Source organism: Tricharina praecox, assembly GCF_024521635.1.
Source record: "Tricharina praecox strain CBS 144465 chromosome Unknown BZA05scaffold_7, whole genome shotgun sequence".
Classification (NCBI taxonomy): Eukaryota; Fungi; Ascomycota; class Pezizomycetes; order Pezizales; family Pyronemataceae; genus Tricharina; species Tricharina praecox.
The window spans coordinates 1,489,450-1,506,810 of NW_026250409.1; the positions used below are offsets into that span (position 1 = coordinate 1,489,450).

Genomic DNA, 17,361 nt, shown 5'->3' on the forward strand with positions numbered 1-17,361 from the left:
GGTTGGAGATGTTCGGGCTAGGCTGACCATCCGAGATAGGAGATCGCGGATGGGATACCGAGGAGCTGGAACCGCCTCCGGTATCCTGTCCTGCTAGTTTCTCGGGAATTCATGTGCGTACAATACTTACCTACATAGGTAGCCAAGTAGGTACATATGCGTCCATACATACATACTTCCACACCATGCCACCGTACCGTACGGTAGCGACCACGACACGGGGGAGGAGGGGAAGCGGTCGTCGGTGGCATGGGCGAGCGAGAGACCGCCGGCGATTTGTGCCAGCACCGTCCTCTTGTCGTGCACCCATCACGGCCCACATGTGCAGTACATACTTAGGTACAGCTGCGGCCACGGATGTTGCGAAGTCGCCGGGACCAGCCGCCTCCACGCGGCCATGCAGCCGCCGCGCCGCGGGCTTCTCGGCGAGCGTCGAAGTCGGAAGTACATACACGTACCCAAGTAAGTAACAAGTACCTAAGAAGTACTTGATCTCTAGAGTATGGTACTCCATGCTTATCAGCAATTGACATTGCTCGACCCGGCGTGGTGCGCGGCGGAAATACTCTAGGGTGGGAGTGGCAAGGAAAATAAAAATAAAAAGCTTGACAGCGGATAAATTTTTGTGGGGTTCTCAGTTTGATGCTCATCGTGGCGCCCGATACTGGCAGCGGATCCTCCCCCCATCCCAATTTGAGATGCATTCTTTTCAGGTAACTGTTCGTGTGTCCCCCCATATCAATTTATTAATGCATCTACCCATCCATCCATCAATCGATCGCGATACCTAGTGTGGGGAGCAGCACTCCGTTCAAGAGTACAAATGAGAGTGCGCCACGAGCGTGCGCCCGCCTGGCAGGATCAAGTTCCCAGGTCCCGTCGGAAGCGCGAATCGCACCGTACCGCATCGCACTAAATGCTGCCTTTATGTACCTAAGACACACTCGTCGCATGGCCGTGCATACATACTTAGGTGTGCTTCCCACGGTGATTATAGCCTGTCCGTATCTGCTGAGATTATAGGACCGGACAAAACAGGACAGGTGGGACAGGACAGGAAGCAAGCATGGAAAGTGTCAGATACCGACTGGGAAAAAAAAGCAGGAAGAAGAAGAAGGAATGGAAGGAAGGAACGGAAAACCCGACCACGCAGCTCTCTAGAGTACGCTCCGTTCCCAATCGGAAAACTCCTTTCACGCCCCCGCGGAAACTCAAGGTGCATCCGACGACTCTGCCCCCCGCCGGAGTCTCGTCGGAGTCTCGAGGACCAGTACCGGCATCATTCCAAACAGGACTGAAGTGGGTGACACGAGTCCTCTGACTACTGCGGCAATTTGGTCTTTCGATTCCGCTGGGATTCCTCGGCGCGGGCTGACGGATATGCCGAGGGCGTTACTAGTGAGTACGCTTCCGAGTGGTACGTACAGTACCTACGGTCGGAAGTGTGGAAAAAACGGAGGGCGGCTGCGCTGGCTACTCTGGTCGTCGACGATGTTGATAGGGTGTGGTTTCATGGTGGTGCTGGTGCTGCCGGTGGTCGTGTCGATGGACCGGACGCTACTACTCAACAATTCGCCGAACTCTCGGCGACGACGTCTGGAGTAACTACTCTATCTGCCATCTACCTATGCGTTCAACCCTAACCCGACGCCCGGTATCTCCCCATAGTTAACTCATAACTACCTTTCGGAAAGCGTGCGGATACCTACGTGTGAGCACTCTATGTTTGTACAATACATGCCGAGTGAATAGAGGCGTAATCAAATGGGCGATAAAGGTGTATCCAACCAGGATACGCGCGTGCCCGACGAGGGAATCCCACATAGGTACTCTACGCCTCGGTATGCAAAATCGAAACAGCTCCTCTCGATGGCCACAACATCGGGTTTCGGTAGATCCGTACTGGAGGAGACTATTCATACATACATATATACATACATGCGTGTGGGAGGGGAAAATGGCAAAATGTGAGATGATTCCTCGGGACTTCTCGATGCGCATGTATGATGCGGGAGCTACCCATCTCGGTGCATCTACATGCCTATGCATAGAAAACGCAGCTTGGAGTAGCAGTAGCATCTTAGCATCTTGTCGTCTTGGCCCCTATCTTAGCATCTATCTTAGCATCTTAGCATCTTGTCATCTTGTCATCTTAGCCTCTAGTATCTATCTAGCAGCTTAGCACCTCACATAGCACTTTAGTTAGCACCTTTAGAGCACTTTAGCATGTTAGCACCTTAGCGAAAATGTAAGCCGACCCATATCAATTCACCGGCATTCTCCGATGTGTTCGTGTGTGTTCGATGGGCCGCTCAAAGTGCTGCCAACCATTCGTCCGACTGGCCGGAACGATGCACACTACATGCATACATTTCTTCGTAGCTTGGACCCCTTTTTGACGGCTGGCATTGCAGTTGCATACGCCGGATACTTCGTGTGTGCCGAAAGAGAGAACCAACTATCATAACTAGGCTGACGCTCTGTGCTCGCAGGAAACTATGCACTGGTACTGACTTATGTCGATATGTAGAGTACACAAGTAAAAGTAAGAACTTTGGTTATAACCAAGTGAGGAGGTACTTATGTACCATACACATATACATACAATTGTACGGCAACCACTCGCATTTAATCACTATGCACACACCCGCCAGGCCAGGCCGATGGGATGGGATACACACCCTCACCGGACGCCAAGCGTTCCATACCACCACCACCGATAATGCCACCCACGTCAATCGATCGTTGATGGGGAGATACGTCCCCACAGGCACTGGCTGCCCTCTATCGCCTATCGCGAGAAGGGGGGCTTCGTATAGGCACAATATCTTCCCCTTCCGGAGTCTAGCAGACGCACTGAGTTTAGAGTGCCGAGTGCGTCGAGGGTTGTTGCGAGTCACGGTCAGTGAGTATCGTCGGCGCAGTCACGGGAGAGAGTGGGGGTGGATTTGTATTGAATGGGCTGGTATGTTATGTGCCTCTATACTTGGTAGAGTACTTGGTTTACTCGATTCTGTCCGCGGTAGATATTGTTATTGTTGTTATTGTTGTTGTGCGTGCGGCGCGGCGCGGTGAATGCAACAACTGGGCCGGACCGTGGTGGCCGTGTGTCTTGCCTTGCTTTGCTTTGCGTTGCGTGCCTTGCTAGCCGGCCGCCGGCGTCCGCTGCGGTTCCCAAAAAATAAATTAAAATAAATTCCCCCTTTCTATCTCTCTCTCTCAGTCCCACGGTCCATTCTCACGACGCTTACAGCGGCTGGCAAGTTATATTCCACGGCTGTTGCGTGCGAGCCATGTACATATGTAGTCTATGTACTTACATACATACATAGGGTGCCCTGTGTGTACGGTATCAGCCTCGGGCCGGTGTAGATATCTCTCCTAAATTCCTAGGAAAATTCTCCCCCCCTCCCCCCCTCGAGGCTTCTCCGGGGGTCTCACCTGGGTAACCTGCCTACCTACCTGGTACTCCGTAGAGGGTAGGTGGTTTGCGCAATCGGCCGCCACGCAGCAGAGTTCTGCCTTAGCAGCCCACTTCCACTTATCAGTAACACATGGTTTGGGCCGCGTGCTGGTACAGAGTCGAGTAGAGTACGGCAGAGTAGAGTAGATACAGTAGAGTAGATACAGTAGAGTAGAGTAGAGTACCGCAGACTGCAGGGTGTATTACTCTGTAGAAAGCAAGTAATTGATCCTGTATGTATGTGCGTACTCTACCCATTCTACATACATGCCCACTGGGTATATACGCAAGTTACCTACTTGGGTAGTGGCCCAAGCCTCAAGGTCCGGGTCGCAACTTGCCCTCTGGAGTCTGCTCCACGCCATTCGCCATCCAACTCGGAAGTCCCGTAACAGCATAGGGCGGCTGGGCAAGTGCATCAGCGAAGAAAATAAATAAAAGAAAATAGGAGAACATAAAAGGGAATAAAAGAAAATGCCAAAAAAATAAAAAATGGGGTGGGTGGACGATGCAATCCGGAGAATGTGTCTCAACCCTGACGACTACCCATGTGCATCCATACCACGGGGCCGACTGCTCTGCGCCGCTCTACTCTGCTCTGCTCTGCTCTGCTCTACGGTACTTGGTACATACATCCTACTCTACCGTACTCTGCTCTACTGTCGCCCCCAGCAGGCAGGCAGGCCCCACCAGAGGCCGTCCCGGTTCTTCAGATATAGAGTATGACTTGCAGCCGATGCGATCGCTTCACGAGAAAAAAAACTAAAAACCAAAAAAACAGTCGTCTGGCGGGCTCCGGTCCGTGATTGGCTGGATTGACGTCGTGGCGGGTATGGCTGCCACTTTCTGCTTAAGCCCAGCGTCCTCCAGAGGCAACCATTCGCCGGCAGCAGTTCGCCCCCATGCCAGAAAGAAAAATAGCCATCGCTCATCGTCGTCTCGTCTGGGGAAGGGGGGTGGGGGAAGGGATCACCAACTCCCATGCCGTCCAAGCCCACACCCACACCAGGAAACGGCTGTTTATCGCAACGCCACCAACATGACAGGGCTACATATCTCCAGTCGGGCATGCGGTGCTTGTGGCGCTGCATCACAATAGCAACAACATCAGCCTTAGGTATGTATTGGTACTGGAGTATGTACCTATGTACCTATGTACCTACCTACATGCTCTACTCTACATCTTGCAGCTTTCAGCAGCGGTGGTAGATCTTGGGACGGGGTGCAGCAATATCGTGAGCATCTTAATGGGCATTCCATGTTGTCTCTCTCTGCTGAGTGTGGTCTAGAATAGTACTCTACACGTCTACAGCCGCAAGGAATCTCCAAGGCTGGACGTGTAGTGTTGAAATATACGGATAGAACGACCGAGATGATTGATTCGATACAGCAAAAACCCTATCGCCAGCAGTGAGGCCTCTCTTTATATACAAGGCTGAGGTGCCGCCTAAAGTTCGCCGCGTAACCATATGCTCGTCGATACTCGGTCTCTACCGTCCAACGCGAAACCTTAGTCGTGCCGACGTCCCCGGGCGTCCAAACTTTGATATGTAGCATCCGCGGGCAGGCTCCGTTCGAAGGCATGCGCCGAGCCTTGCTCCCGTTCTAACAGGATCCTATATCGCGTACCTACTCCAAGTATACGGGCTGGATAATGTATGTTGCACGCCGCCGCCTGCCATAGTATGTCCCACCACCATCACCACCACAACCATCACCACCATCACCACTACCACCATCACCACCACCACCATCACCACCACCACTACCACCTCCTCCTCCTTCTCGTCCTCCGCCTCCTCCGCCTCCAACTCCTCATCCTCCTCCTACATAAGTTCAATACCACCACCACCACCACATCCTTACCGTACGTACAGGCGAACCTCCTGCATGCAGGCTGCGCTACTGCACCTCTTCCCTCCCACCACCACTTCCACTCTCCCAGCACCATTCGCTTCATCCTCCCGATTACCCAGGTACACTGATCCCGGTTCTTGTACCAGTCTGCTCCGGTATCCCCCCCTTCCTAATTTACTTGATATTTTTTTATTTTTTTTGCGTCTCCTTCTGAGCTGCTTTTGCTTCTTGTATGTAGTGCTCACATGGCCCGTCTATTCGGTCCCGCCTAGGGCTTGACCTCCACCCCAGTGCGTCACAATTGGCCAATTCAAGCGCTTTCTTCGGAGATCTGCTCACTGCTCAGCCCATGGCCTTCAATGATTCGTCATATGTCTATCAACACCACCCCCCCCCACCCCCAACACGGTATCCCGTCTGTCTATTGAATAAATAGACCCATCGTTCCCTTCCGATTCTACCCTTCAAGGTCGATTATCTTCGTATCATCTCAGCCGTTAACTCAGCTGTCACCGTCGTCAAATCGCCCATCGAACTTTACAACAATGGAGAAAGTGCAAGATTCGCCACCGCCGAGTACGGCGACGACTGTTCCTCCGCCGGATAACGATAAAAACAATGTTCCGGAGACGCCAACATCCCCCGGAGCCTCCCTCTTCGACGGACTGGATCAGAAGGAGATCGAACGCCTGGGAAGAGCTCGACCAGAATGCTTCAAGACCCAGTGGTCAGAGATTGCCTTCATACTGTCGATATGCATGTCTCAGATCTTGGTGGTTCGTACTCGAAGAAACTGCTCCCCACTCATTTTTGGAACATTCGCTCACTCTTCCCCTTACAGGAGTACTTCGTTTCTGGATTCAATGTGCTGGTACCGACGGTTGTCGAAGCTCTTGATATTCCACCAGCATCGGCAACTTGGCCGGCATCAGCTTTCTCTCTCGTCATATCCTGCTTCTTGCTGCCGATGGGCAGGCTTTCCGACATGTACGGTGGCAAGCGGTTGTTTGTCATCGGCGTGGGATGGCTCGTTATCTGCAGTATAGTGGCGGGAGTGGCCCAGACGGAACTGATGTTAGATCTCGCGCGAGCATTGCAAGGTCTCGGGCCCGCTGCTTTTCTCCCGAGCAGTGTCATGCTCCTTGGAAGCGTTTACCGTCCTGGGCCTCGGAAAAACTTGGTTAGTCAAAACCTCCCCCCCCCCCCCCACACACCGCTCCATCCCCTAATCGGGGAGGAGGGGGGGACCGGGAGTCTGTTCGCCGGCTAGAGGATCTTGGCAGCTGACTTGAACGCTCGCTTTTCAGGTGTTTTCGGTTTACGGTGCCTGTGCTCCTCTGGGTTTCTTCGTGGGAATCTTTTTTGCGGGACTTGCAGCGCAACTGATGAGCTGGCGCTGGTACTTCTTCATCGGTGCAATCCTGAGCGCAATCTCATTCTTCCTCGCATATGCGTCCATGCCGTCGGACACCGATGAACGCGCGGCACTGGGTATCAAGATGGACTGGCCGGGTACGGTTTTGATTGTATCGGGACTTGTTCTAATAGTGTTTTCCTTCACCGCATCGCCAAGTGCTCCGCAGGGCTGGAGGACGCCGTACATCCCTGTCACTTTTTGCGCGGGAGTTGTGATCTTGGCGGTTGCCACGTGGTGGGAGGGCTGGATGGCCGAACAACCATTGTTGCCCGTCGAAATCTTCAAGGTCGATACATTCCCCGCGGTCGTCGGTGCCATGTTCATGCAATATGGTGGTCTGGGCATCTTTTTGCTCTATACCACTTACTAGTACGAAAACCCTCTTGTCCCGAAAAAAAGAGCTTCACTGACGCCGCCCGCAGCATGGATGCGATTATTGGAGGAAGCCCGCTACAGATCGTGGCCTGGGTCTCTCCCATGTGCATTGGGGGCATCATCATCGCGGCAGCTGGCGGATTCGTGCTTCACTTACTCTCCGGAACCATTTTGATGCTCATTGCGGGAGTCTCCTGGGTCATCGCGCCGTTGCTATTCGCCATTATGCCATCAAATGCCTCCTATTGGGCCTTCGTTTTCCCGGCAATGGTTACAGCAACGATCGGAATCGATATTAGCTTCAACATCACCAACATCTTCATCACCACCTGCCTTCCGAAGCGGCAGCAGGGTCTTGCCGGTGCAATGTGAGTTATATCCCGGATCTAATATTGCGTCTTATTGCGGTAGCTAACGTCATCTCCCCCACTCAGAATCAACTCCAACATGCATCTCAGCATCGCCTTTTTCCTTGGTCTCGGCGAAATCTTGGCCCACGAAACCAGACATCACGGCCTCCAGCAGAGCTACCGATACGTCTTCTGGTTCGAAGTTGGACTCGCTGGGGTTGCCCTTCTGATCATGCTCGCATTCGTCCGGTTGGACAGAGCCAAAAGCGACATGACTGCCGACGAGAAGGAACGTCTGAAGAAGATGCAGCTCGAGGCCGAAGCGTCCGATTCCGAATAAGCTTCAATCCTCAACCTTCGATTTACTTTTTTCTTTTCCGTTCCATCTTTTTCTTTTCTTTGTTTGGATTAGGGGGTTTAAATTGGTTTCATCTGGGTCTGGTTTCCTATTAGGGTTTTTTTCTTTTGGAGATGCATGCTTTGACTCTGGGACAACCACCGTCGGGCGGTGCTAATGCACTAATTCCTGTACAGTACGATAACTTTACGGAGTCAAAAAGTGGTTGGATGGGGGAAATTTGTTTTTTTTTCTTTCGGTTTTCTTTTTAACCTCCTCTTTGCTCGTGTTTTAATCATAGGAAAAAAGAGGTGGAGGTGGGATCTCATACGGGATTGGTGGAGAGACGAGGCATTGCCGGAGGGACCGGGATGAGGTGATGCGCATGTATATCCATGGCTTGGATGACATGTGGTCGTAGGGGATGGGGTGCCGACGAGAGGACTACATCTACCGACTCACCAGCTTTTTTACGCCGGAGTCGAATGGACTCTTACTGTAACAACTCAATCGATAGCTATATAGTAATACATACCTTCGTTGGACCTATCTCCAGCCCGTTAGCTTTAACCGGTAGCCGATCAACGACGCAGTCAGCTCTGCACCGCACCGGTAGTTGAATGGTTGAATGGCTGCGTGTGTTTTCCGCACGGGGATACCAGGTGCCGCGGTGCACCGGCATATGAAGTACTTGCCTATAGATACTTGTGTATATGAACAGAGACACAACCGAGTGCGTATGAGGATTATGATCATTAGGTATGTATGTATGCACATATACATGCATGGCAAACACAAGGAAGGACCAGAGGATCACGGAGCAACGGTCGGTGGGATTCGTGCGCACCCCATGTAATGCATTCTGTATGGGTAGCATACCAACACGTATTATTTCGTGCCGGCATGTACCTCCTTGCGGGTATACCTCTCCCTTCCCCTCCATCCATCGCTGCAAAAGGGTGAGGGGGGTGGGGGTTACTAATTCTTTCCGCGCGGGCGCGCGCGTTGGCGCCTCGCCTCCATGGGTAGAGTACGGATGCAGTGGAATACCGGTAGGTATATAGCGCCCGCACTTGGCGCACCGGCACCGGGACAATCGTGGTAGTTAGTAGTAGATTTCGATTGCCGCGGGATGGATCAGGTGCAGCAAATGTCATCATCACCGGCAGGACCAAGTCGGGCATCCAGCGAGAGATCAATGTGTGGTGTGATAGTGGAACACCTCAGCATACCTACCTACGTGCGTAAAGAAACTCACGGAAGAGATGAGATCATGGTGGTGGTGTTGGTAGTGTTGGTGGTGACGGTGGTGATGGTGGTGTTGGTAGTGTTGGTGGTGACGGTGGTGATGGTGGTTGTGTGCAGACAATACCCGACTGGACTACAACCCGATCCTTCCATCCACGCATCCATCCGCCTTGCGACTGCTACCCCCGCAACGATGGCCGGATTGGAATATGTCCTCGTGTGTCGACTCCTGCTTGTCGTTGGTCTCACTTCTTGGTGAGGGGAAGGATGAGGTATCGACAGCTTCCAGCAAAGCATGCGGTTGGGTATCACCTTTCCACGGCGAGATGAGTAGATATGGAATACTCTAGAGCATCTGCAGAAAAAATACTATATAGCTATAGATGATCTATATCGAGTCAATATGAACTCAAGAATGCGTGTAGTTCGCCAGTCCTAGTTGCCGCTTCCGTAGTCTGCTGCTTTTCCTGGGAACCTATCATTGCCAGCAGCCCCACACCACTCGCCGTCGCGGAAGGCAGCGACTTCTATGTACTCTACATACATACATGGTGGCCCGGGATTAATATCATCGCACCCTGGTAGCTACGGCGGGAGAGCAAGATCGCTGGTCGATGGCCACCACATACATGTTATACCTAGACTAACGGTGGCCAGCCAGCCGTCCGTCATCAATTTTTGGCTGGCAAAAGCTGTGGTGGGAAAAAATATGTGTTGTTCGGTTAGGACTGCGGTCTAGCCTGCGTCTAGAGCGTTTGGGGCAGGCAGGCCGCGGAGAGAGGGAAACCAAGTGCCGTATGTACGTACCTCATGGTCCATGCTGGACCAAGTATTGGATGGAAGCTCGTCCACTCTCCAACGGAGAATGATTCTCACTGTCTCGGTGATGACGCACGCAGAATTTGCCGGACGGAAAACAGGTTGGCATTGCTAGAGAGGTCGCCGGTGCAGTGGGGCCAGAGCACCACATGTTGGAAAACCCACCGGGTTTGGTATTGCCTCCATACTCCATAGATACTCCATTCTCGATTATGCAGAGTGCTCTCGAGTCTCGAAGGCCCCCCCCGGGCCCCCGGCGTCCCGAATACGCCGGCGTTGCCAAGTGGTTGGATAAGCGGCGTGCGATGACTGGCAGCGCTTACCGCCGTCGCTGCCCCGGCTGGACGCTTGTCTGGAAAATCGAGCCAATTGATATTTCGCTCCCAGATGATGAGGGATCCCTACCTACTATACTCACCTTGTGACTCATTGGACGTCGTCGATCAAACGAAAACGGTAGAGATCACGATCGAAGGAGCGACTCCGCCGAGGCGAAGCATGAGGGATGTCTTTGCAACTTGGCACGATGCGGGTCTATCACGGTATTGCGAACGACCACGTCAATCCCCGAGGTCCAAGGTGAGAAGCAGTCCGAAAGAGTATCCCGTGCTGGGCTGGGCCTTCATACTGTGAACATATCATTTGCAGACCGAGAGACGACTTCCGGGATCATGACTCTCTACTAACTACTCCAGCCGTTAACTTTGCACTGCAGCGGCAGCAGCATCAGCAGCAGTGGCACCTAATTCCCACAAACAACTGCATGTTCGCAGTCACCATCTAAGTTCCCGCATCTCAAATTGCCTTGTTTACTCACCGCTGAGGACGGCATTTTTCTTATCTTTATCGCTCAGTTTCTTTCTTGACGCGTGCTCACCGCATATCTATCTACCATGTTGGGTATCTCCAGTGACTTTTGTGGCTTGAGAAAAAGCAAACCTGAAGCGTCTAAAGCTTCTGGGTGGTGCACCCCCCCGCATTTCCGCTTGACAGCGGAGTACCTACCTACAGGCAGGCGGCGGGGCGGGTGTGCCGACCGGCCTTACATACGGCAAACAACTGCGCTCGTTATCTGTGCTTCCGGAAAGTGTGTGTGCGTGTGTGCCTGTGGGGTGTGCAGGCTAACTACCTACTACTGCTTGGTTCTCCCTGCGATACCCAGTCCAGCCCAGCGTTTTAAAGCCAGCGCAGGGGGGAAAGAGTGAACGAGTGACAAAGGTGAACGACAAGCAAGCAGAAGCCGGTAGATCGTTCGTGGGCCCTCTCGCTCACCGGACAGGACAAAAGATGAATCGAGTCGGATCACGCGAAAGAAAAGGAAAAAAAACACGAATTGCCCACCTGACGACCTTTCCTGAGCCTGGTCGGCTGATTTTCCCTCACGGCTTCGCTCGCTCGCTCGCTCGCGCGGGCGACTTCAGATGCACTCGTCGACGGTCGACCCATTGCCTGGATCTTGCTTTCTTTCTTTCAAACTTGGTGAATCAGAGCACAATGCCCCCACATACGTATGTCATGTAATTGCCTGGACATAGACGCCGAAAAGGATTTTCGAAGGAGAAAGCATGGTAGGTGGTAGGTGGTGGTAAGCCCGCCGCGGAGAACAGAACTTGAGCGCGTGCATCACAGTGGGGGCGAGTTATGTTCTCGGAATCACCCCCAGTACACACCATCCCCAGTCCGTCACGAATTTTAAGCTTCTTTTTTTTTACTCCCTCGGGCCGTGCCAATTGTGATGGTGGCTGCGTGGAACAATAATACTCGCAACTATTACAATGACCTAAGAAGGTTCTTCATAGCCCCTCACTCATAGCGCTGAAACCGAACACTCGATTAGATTTCTCAACCCGGGGTTTGAGATCGCGGATCTTACCGGTTTTACAAATTTGTCTGGGCGAACCCCAGGCTGTGACGAAAAAAAATCCATGTCCCACAGCGAAAAAGAAACTCGGGTGATAAGTAATGCAGGTCGTCCCCACGCGACATCCACCCCCCCGCGAGCCGCTTCCGGTTTTGGCCACAATGCCGAGTCCCCCCTCCCCCCGTGTTGATGGGCAGGGATACGAGCGAACTTCAGCGGGCTACTCACACGAGACCGACCATTGGGCCACCGGAAAACAGCGTGCCGAAGCATGATCGATCCCAGCCACACCAGCAGACAAGCGAAAAACAGGTCAGCGGCGGGCGGCAAAGTCCGCGGTCCGCAACATGATGTCGAGCATCATCGTGATCTAGGCAGGGAGACATCGTCCCGTCAGATTTCAATTTGACCCTATAATACCTAGAGTACTCTCCCTCAACCAGGCAGAGCTATATCTAGCCGCGAGTGATGAGGAATTATATTCGATCTGGCGGAGTGCTCGAGCTATCGGCCGCGCCGCTCGTATCGTGGGCGCGGCCGGCGTTTATTAAACACTCGCCAGCACGTTGCATTGTAGTTTTTTGCTTATCTAAATGTTTATGGATATTCGAGTCCCGTGGGGTTGCTTTTTAAAAAAATAGAAAAATAAATAATAATAATAATAATAATAATAATAATAATAATAATAAGTGAATCATTCCACGTATGTTCGACCGTTTCCCGTGCTGGCAGCTATTGTAGTCTACGCCCAGTACCATCTCCTCCAAGTCCAACTTGGCTTCTCCGCCTCATTGCGAATTTCCGCCCAAAAGGTGCTGACATAATGTCAAAGAAACTGGCACGACACTGATGTCTCCATGCGCGATACCCGGCGATCGTCTTATTCCTCTTATTCCTCGTCTTCCTCCGGCACCGATGTGTTGAGAGAGTCCAGTACACCTAGGTAGGCCATACCGTTCATCCGCAATGATACTCAGACATCTGGACCTCGGCTCTTTTCCGCACTTCGTCCTCCGCTGGACCTTTGCCACACAGAAGTGTGTGTTCCGACTCTCAAGTACGCGGTGCCACTTCTCCTCGTGCGCACTTGACCAACATCTATCGCGTGCTTCGCAAAAGTGCTTGGGAACCCCATCGTTCCAAGACCAGTAATCCGACCGACTGATGGATACTTTTGTTGTCCTGGTGGCCTTGGTACTGGACCAAGGTGGACAGAACACCCTTCTTCAAATTATCGATGATCTGCAACTTCCACACCAGGAGTCATGTACCGAGAAGTACCCTCTATGGTTAGTCGTGTCTACAAACCTCCCCCTTCTCTCTAACGTGACCACATGAATCTCGGCCACCACTACCCGACATCTCAAGGTGAAGACAGAGCGAAAACATTCGCAGTCGTTTCCAGCTTCACCGTCCGGGTCGTTTGAGATCTTTGTGGTGTCATGGGGCGCATATTCGGGCTGTGTCCTCGGAGGTCCCATGTGGAATGACCAACTTCTCCGCTCGGGCAGCTCAGTCGCCCTAGCCGTACCGAGCTGGTACCTTTACAGTTAAAGGGTAATTGTAGGGTTTTACTAACCCTCGGGTATCCAGGTCGCCGAAGCAAGATACAGCACAGATGATCACTCGCGACTCCCCCCGCTACCCAATGTTCCGCCATGTGATTCCGCCACAGGAGCCAGCAGCGGATACTCTGAAAGCGAGCCAGGAAAGAGACGGCCCGGGGAAAGCATCGCTTCAGAATCCGCCACCTCTTCCCTGACAAGCGCTGCAGCGACGCAATCCTGGAGTTCCTAGCAACAACGGATGTGGGGTGACCAGCTCTCCCGGTTAAGGAATAGTTGGCCAGCGAGTCCACGGCTAGACGGTGTGGACAAGTCGAGCTGCGGCTCGGAAGATATTATCAGCCGCAGAACCTCGGTGCTATCCTGACGTGAGGAGTCTCTTCATTGTACATACCTACGGGTGCCAGTTCTCGACCTAAATGGGTCGAAGCTACCCGGGGCGCTTCGCCGCCAAAACACTTTTAGGTAAAATGCAATAACGAAGCTTACCTACCGGTGGTGTTTTCAAGCCCGTGTCTGAACCCTCTGCATCCGGCGGCACACTTACACACAGCACAGCGCATCTGAATACGGCGGTACAGCATCTCAACGCCCGTTACCGGCCTGCGTCGCCATGACGCCAGTACGGGGGGCGGAGGTCAATCACAGTAAAGCGAGAAACCGTTGGATACCGACCTAGACTATTGGTCTACTATTCTTGCGAGCAATACCGGCACTCCAGACTGGCACAATCTCCCATCCGGTACCGGGAAACCGCGTCGTTAGTTTCACTCAGTACCGAGTGGGACTGTTCGGTACCAGACGGCCTGGTTATGCTCATATCGGTGCAGCCAACGGTACCGTCCCCATCCGGGACTGCCCCGGTCTGTCCCGGGAAAGCCCTTCACTGGTAGCCAGAACACGTTGAGTTGTTCGAATGGCCTTGTGGACTCTGCCATTTCTCGACTGAGATGGTGTTCTCAATGTTAGTGAATGCACTAAATTATCTCTGGGAAGATGGTTTTAACTGTAAAGAGTCGAGTGACTTTGACATGTGTAATTACTTCTATGACCCTACCCACCGTATACGAATCTAATTCTAGGATTATTTCAACATACATTATAAAGCTCAGTGCGAAAGAAAAAGACGCTCTGGATAAGGATACCAGAATCAATACAGGCCAGCCGTAGAAAAAAGATTCGACAGCCCAAATTGGCGGGCCGTGGACGAATACTAAATTTGACAGATTTTCGCGCGAAGCTCAGAAGATACACCTTCTCCCACCAATAGCACCGCCCAGCTTTGGACTCTGTGTTTGCACAGCATCGAACAAACTCTTCGCGGAGTCGGTTCGGGTGTGCGAATGAACCTCCTTCACTAATTCCACCCTTCTCGCACTGTTTCCCAGGTTTTGTTCGCGGTCAACATTCACTATCGGGACTCCATGCCGAGAGGGACGTCGCGGGACTCGTGAGTAGGCATGCTTTGGACTCGTGATTGTACTGTCGAAAGCATGGACCACAGAAACATCGCTGTCACCGCGGAAGTGACGCGGCTCTGGTAAGGTGTCCCGGTGTCTCGGAGGCGGAGGCGAGCTGGACGGCGCGGGTGAGCTGAGCAAGCCGGCCATAAGGGACGTGATCTCCTCTCCTAGTCGATGGAGATTATTGGCACCGACAGTGCTAGCCGAGAATCGGCTTCGATCGGGGAATTTAGGAGGCTGCAACGCATTTTCGGAATCTCGGACCCTGGGTTGAGGCGATGTGCCTGCAGGTCTGTCGTCATCCCCGGAGGAGAAGTCACTGGGAGCTTTGTCGATGACCACCGGCGGTTCAGTGAGACAAGGCGGTCCGGATATGAATGTATTTCGCGCCCGAAGGTAGAGGTGCAGGGTACTGGCGATGATACCCGAAGTATTGATAACCACCGCCGACAGGAAAGAGAGCTCTCGGACCGTCGTGCCCTGCGAGACGACGATGAAGTTGGGCAAGAGAAGGATCTGTCTCGGGGTCAGCTTACTCTTCAGGTGAGGTGAGGTGCCTGCCGATCAGTATACACACCCATTGTAACATCAGGGCAGCGATGAAGTAAAGCTCCCGACTCGCCGACATTCGACCTTCGAGGTCAACCCGCGTCTGCCTGGACAAGTTTACACAGATAACCGCGGCCAAACTAGCTGTCACGAGGAGCGCGGCGACTAGCACTACGGCTCCGATGCTTGCGAACCCGCCTACGAGCATCATCAGCTCTCCGGAACAGACTTGGCGGTCATCCTTCCATGTTCTGAGCCATACGGGGAGCATGGTAAGGACAAGCAGCAGGACAAGCCCGCAGAATATGAGGAATACACGCTTTATGGACCGTGGTTTGAACCGGGGAGAACAAACAGCTCTCAAGCCCGTATCGACTATAAAGACGAGAGCGGTATAACTTGGGATCCACGTCGCTACATCGTCAGTGCAAGGTAAAATCCGGCAAGGAGGAAGAGGTCACCTATCCATGCCACAACCGCCCACTGCTCGCACATCCTATACCCTCCCAAGCCCTGACTCTCCACAATCGCTAACATTACGCCCTGCGCAAATACCGCAATGCTGAAGATCAATGGAAACAATTCCTTCCCGGATAGCAACTCCCACCACCCGGGGGCCGTGAGCAACCCAGCCTTCTCTAGGTCCCGTGAAGTTGTACGGGCATTGTATGCGTCCCAGCAGATTCGTGCGCCCAACGAGACGGACGAAGCGATGTTGATTCCAGTCAATATCACTGTCGCCATGCGAAGTTGGTAGTGCTGATCGGGCCCGGGGGAGCCGGGGGCGGGAGGGTGCATTATTTCCGACGAACAGACGGCCGGCAGGCGGCGGCGGACGGTTTTTGAGAGCGAGAGCGAGGGTTATAGGTGGAATCGATGGAGTTAATTCCCTTCGGGAACAGCGAAGGACGAGGTTTTCAACCTTCTGGACGCAAAAATTTGTGGTGCCTGGCACCGAGCAAAAGCACATGGCTCGTTTAAAAGCCGCCTGGATCGTCGCGATTAGCTGGGATTAGCGCTCGGGCACTTGGGACCTGTTAGACATGGTACACTACCAAGACGTTTCAAATAGCGGCCAAGTTGGAAGTTGGGACGGGCTGGTTGGTCGGAACGGGTTAATTGACAGGTTGCAAGGCTTGACCGCCACGTGAGTGGGAGCACGAACCATATCAGGCCACAGATATATGTTCGCAAATGGTTAATCAGCCCGTCGATTGGCTGAACTTGAAGACGCGTCCCGTGCGGGACTCCTTGCTCAGGAGCTGGTGGCTTTTGGCCTTACCATCCCGTCGTCTCCTTTTTCTATAGTAGCACTATGCGGGTAGATGATGGATTCGTGGATCTAGTACGTCATGTGTCTGTTGCTCGCCACCATCACTGATCGCAGATCGATCTCCGCAGGCCACGGTTGGGACTCGGGGTTACATGTATTGTACGTTGAACATTCTTCACATGGGCTGCTCACTGACCGTAGAAACTGTCATGATCTGCATGGTGGACATGTCAACGAGTTCTCCGGTCGATTTCAACACACGAAGGTCGATTCCTTACTCTTTCCACGTATCTTTCTCGATCCGCAGATGGCATAGCGCATGCCAAAAACATCCCGCGTGTTTCGAAGCCCACGTTGTATGAGTGAAGATTCTGCAGATCTGAAACATCTCCGTTTCACGCAACAGCCGTTTAACCGTTTGGTTAGGCGGGATAGGTCCGCGTGGGAAGCGAGAATGCCAAGCGACGGTATATTCCGGATATATTGACGAGGTACAGCCAAACATACGGTACCTCGTGGGCGGTTGCAGGGGTGGAATGGCTGCGCCGCGAGGCATAAGCAGTTGCCAGCGATCGATCAAGTGCCGGGTGTCAAGAATAGGGTCATGTATGATGTGGGGCCGTATAGCTGTTCGGTAAACTGTTGTTCAACCTCACCAGGAAATAATCGCTCCAAAACAATGGCCATCTGAATGATCTCAAATTCCCCCCCCCCCTTCTCAAACCGTAACCTCCATAAGCCAAACGCTGTTGAAGGGTAGTAGCTCCGCCTAAGAATTACTCGT

At 52.8% G+C, this 17,361-nt stretch overlaps 2 protein-coding genes across 2 annotated transcripts; one reads left to right on the forward strand and one right to left on the reverse strand.

The window, feature by feature from the left end:
* The first annotated feature begins 5,715 nt into the window (after positions 1 to 5,715).
* BZA05DRAFT_255285 (major facilitator superfamily domain-containing protein) lies at positions 5,716 to 8,059 on the forward strand. The gene is made up of 5 exons (XM_051480081.1): positions 5,716 to 6,096; positions 6,162 to 6,500; positions 6,628 to 7,106; positions 7,160 to 7,480; positions 7,547 to 8,059. The coding sequence occupies exons 1-5, from the start codon at positions 5,866 to 5,868 to the stop codon at positions 7,800 to 7,802; spliced, it is 1,626 nt and encodes a 541-aa protein (XP_051341438.1). The 5' UTR covers positions 5,716 to 5,865; the 3' UTR covers positions 7,803 to 8,059.
* Positions 8,060 to 14,497: 6,438 nt separating this feature from the next.
* BZA05DRAFT_255318 (uncharacterized protein) lies at positions 14,498 to 16,501 on the reverse strand. Its single transcript, XM_051480082.1, has 5 exons — positions 16,470 to 16,501; positions 16,360 to 16,401; positions 15,766 to 16,292; positions 15,333 to 15,718; positions 14,498 to 15,271 (listed from the first exon to the last, which is right to left on the reverse strand). Exons 3-5 carry the CDS (start codon positions 16,100 to 16,102, stop codon positions 14,534 to 14,536), a joined length of 1,461 nt encoding a protein of 486 aa, XP_051341439.1. The 5' UTR covers positions 16,103 to 16,292; positions 16,360 to 16,401; positions 16,470 to 16,501; the 3' UTR covers positions 14,498 to 14,533.
* Positions 16,502 to 17,361: the final 860 nt, after the last annotated feature.

Coding starts and splice junctions, on each gene's coding strand:
- BZA05DRAFT_255318 (XM_051480082.1), bottom strand. CDS start 16,102: ATGCACCCTCCCGCCCCCGGCTCCCCCGGGCCCGATCAGCACTACCAA. Junction 15,719..15,765: donor GGCGGTTGTGGCATGGATAG/GTGACCTCTTCC, acceptor CTGACGATGTAG/CGACGTGGATCCCAAGTTAT. Junction 15,272..15,332: donor CTGCCCTGATGTTACAATGG/GTGTGTATACTG, acceptor ACCCCGAGACAG/ATCCTTCTCTTGCCCAACTT.
- BZA05DRAFT_255285 (XM_051480081.1), top strand. CDS start 5,866: ATGGAGAAAGTGCAAGATTCGCCACCGCCGAGTACGGCGACGACTGTT. Junction 6,097..6,161: donor GCATGTCTCAGATCTTGGTG/GTTCGTACTCGA, acceptor TTCCCCTTACAG/GAGTACTTCGTTTCTGGATT. Junction 6,501..6,627: donor CTGGGCCTCGGAAAAACTTG/GTTAGTCAAAAC, acceptor CTCGCTTTTCAG/GTGTTTTCGGTTTACGGTGC.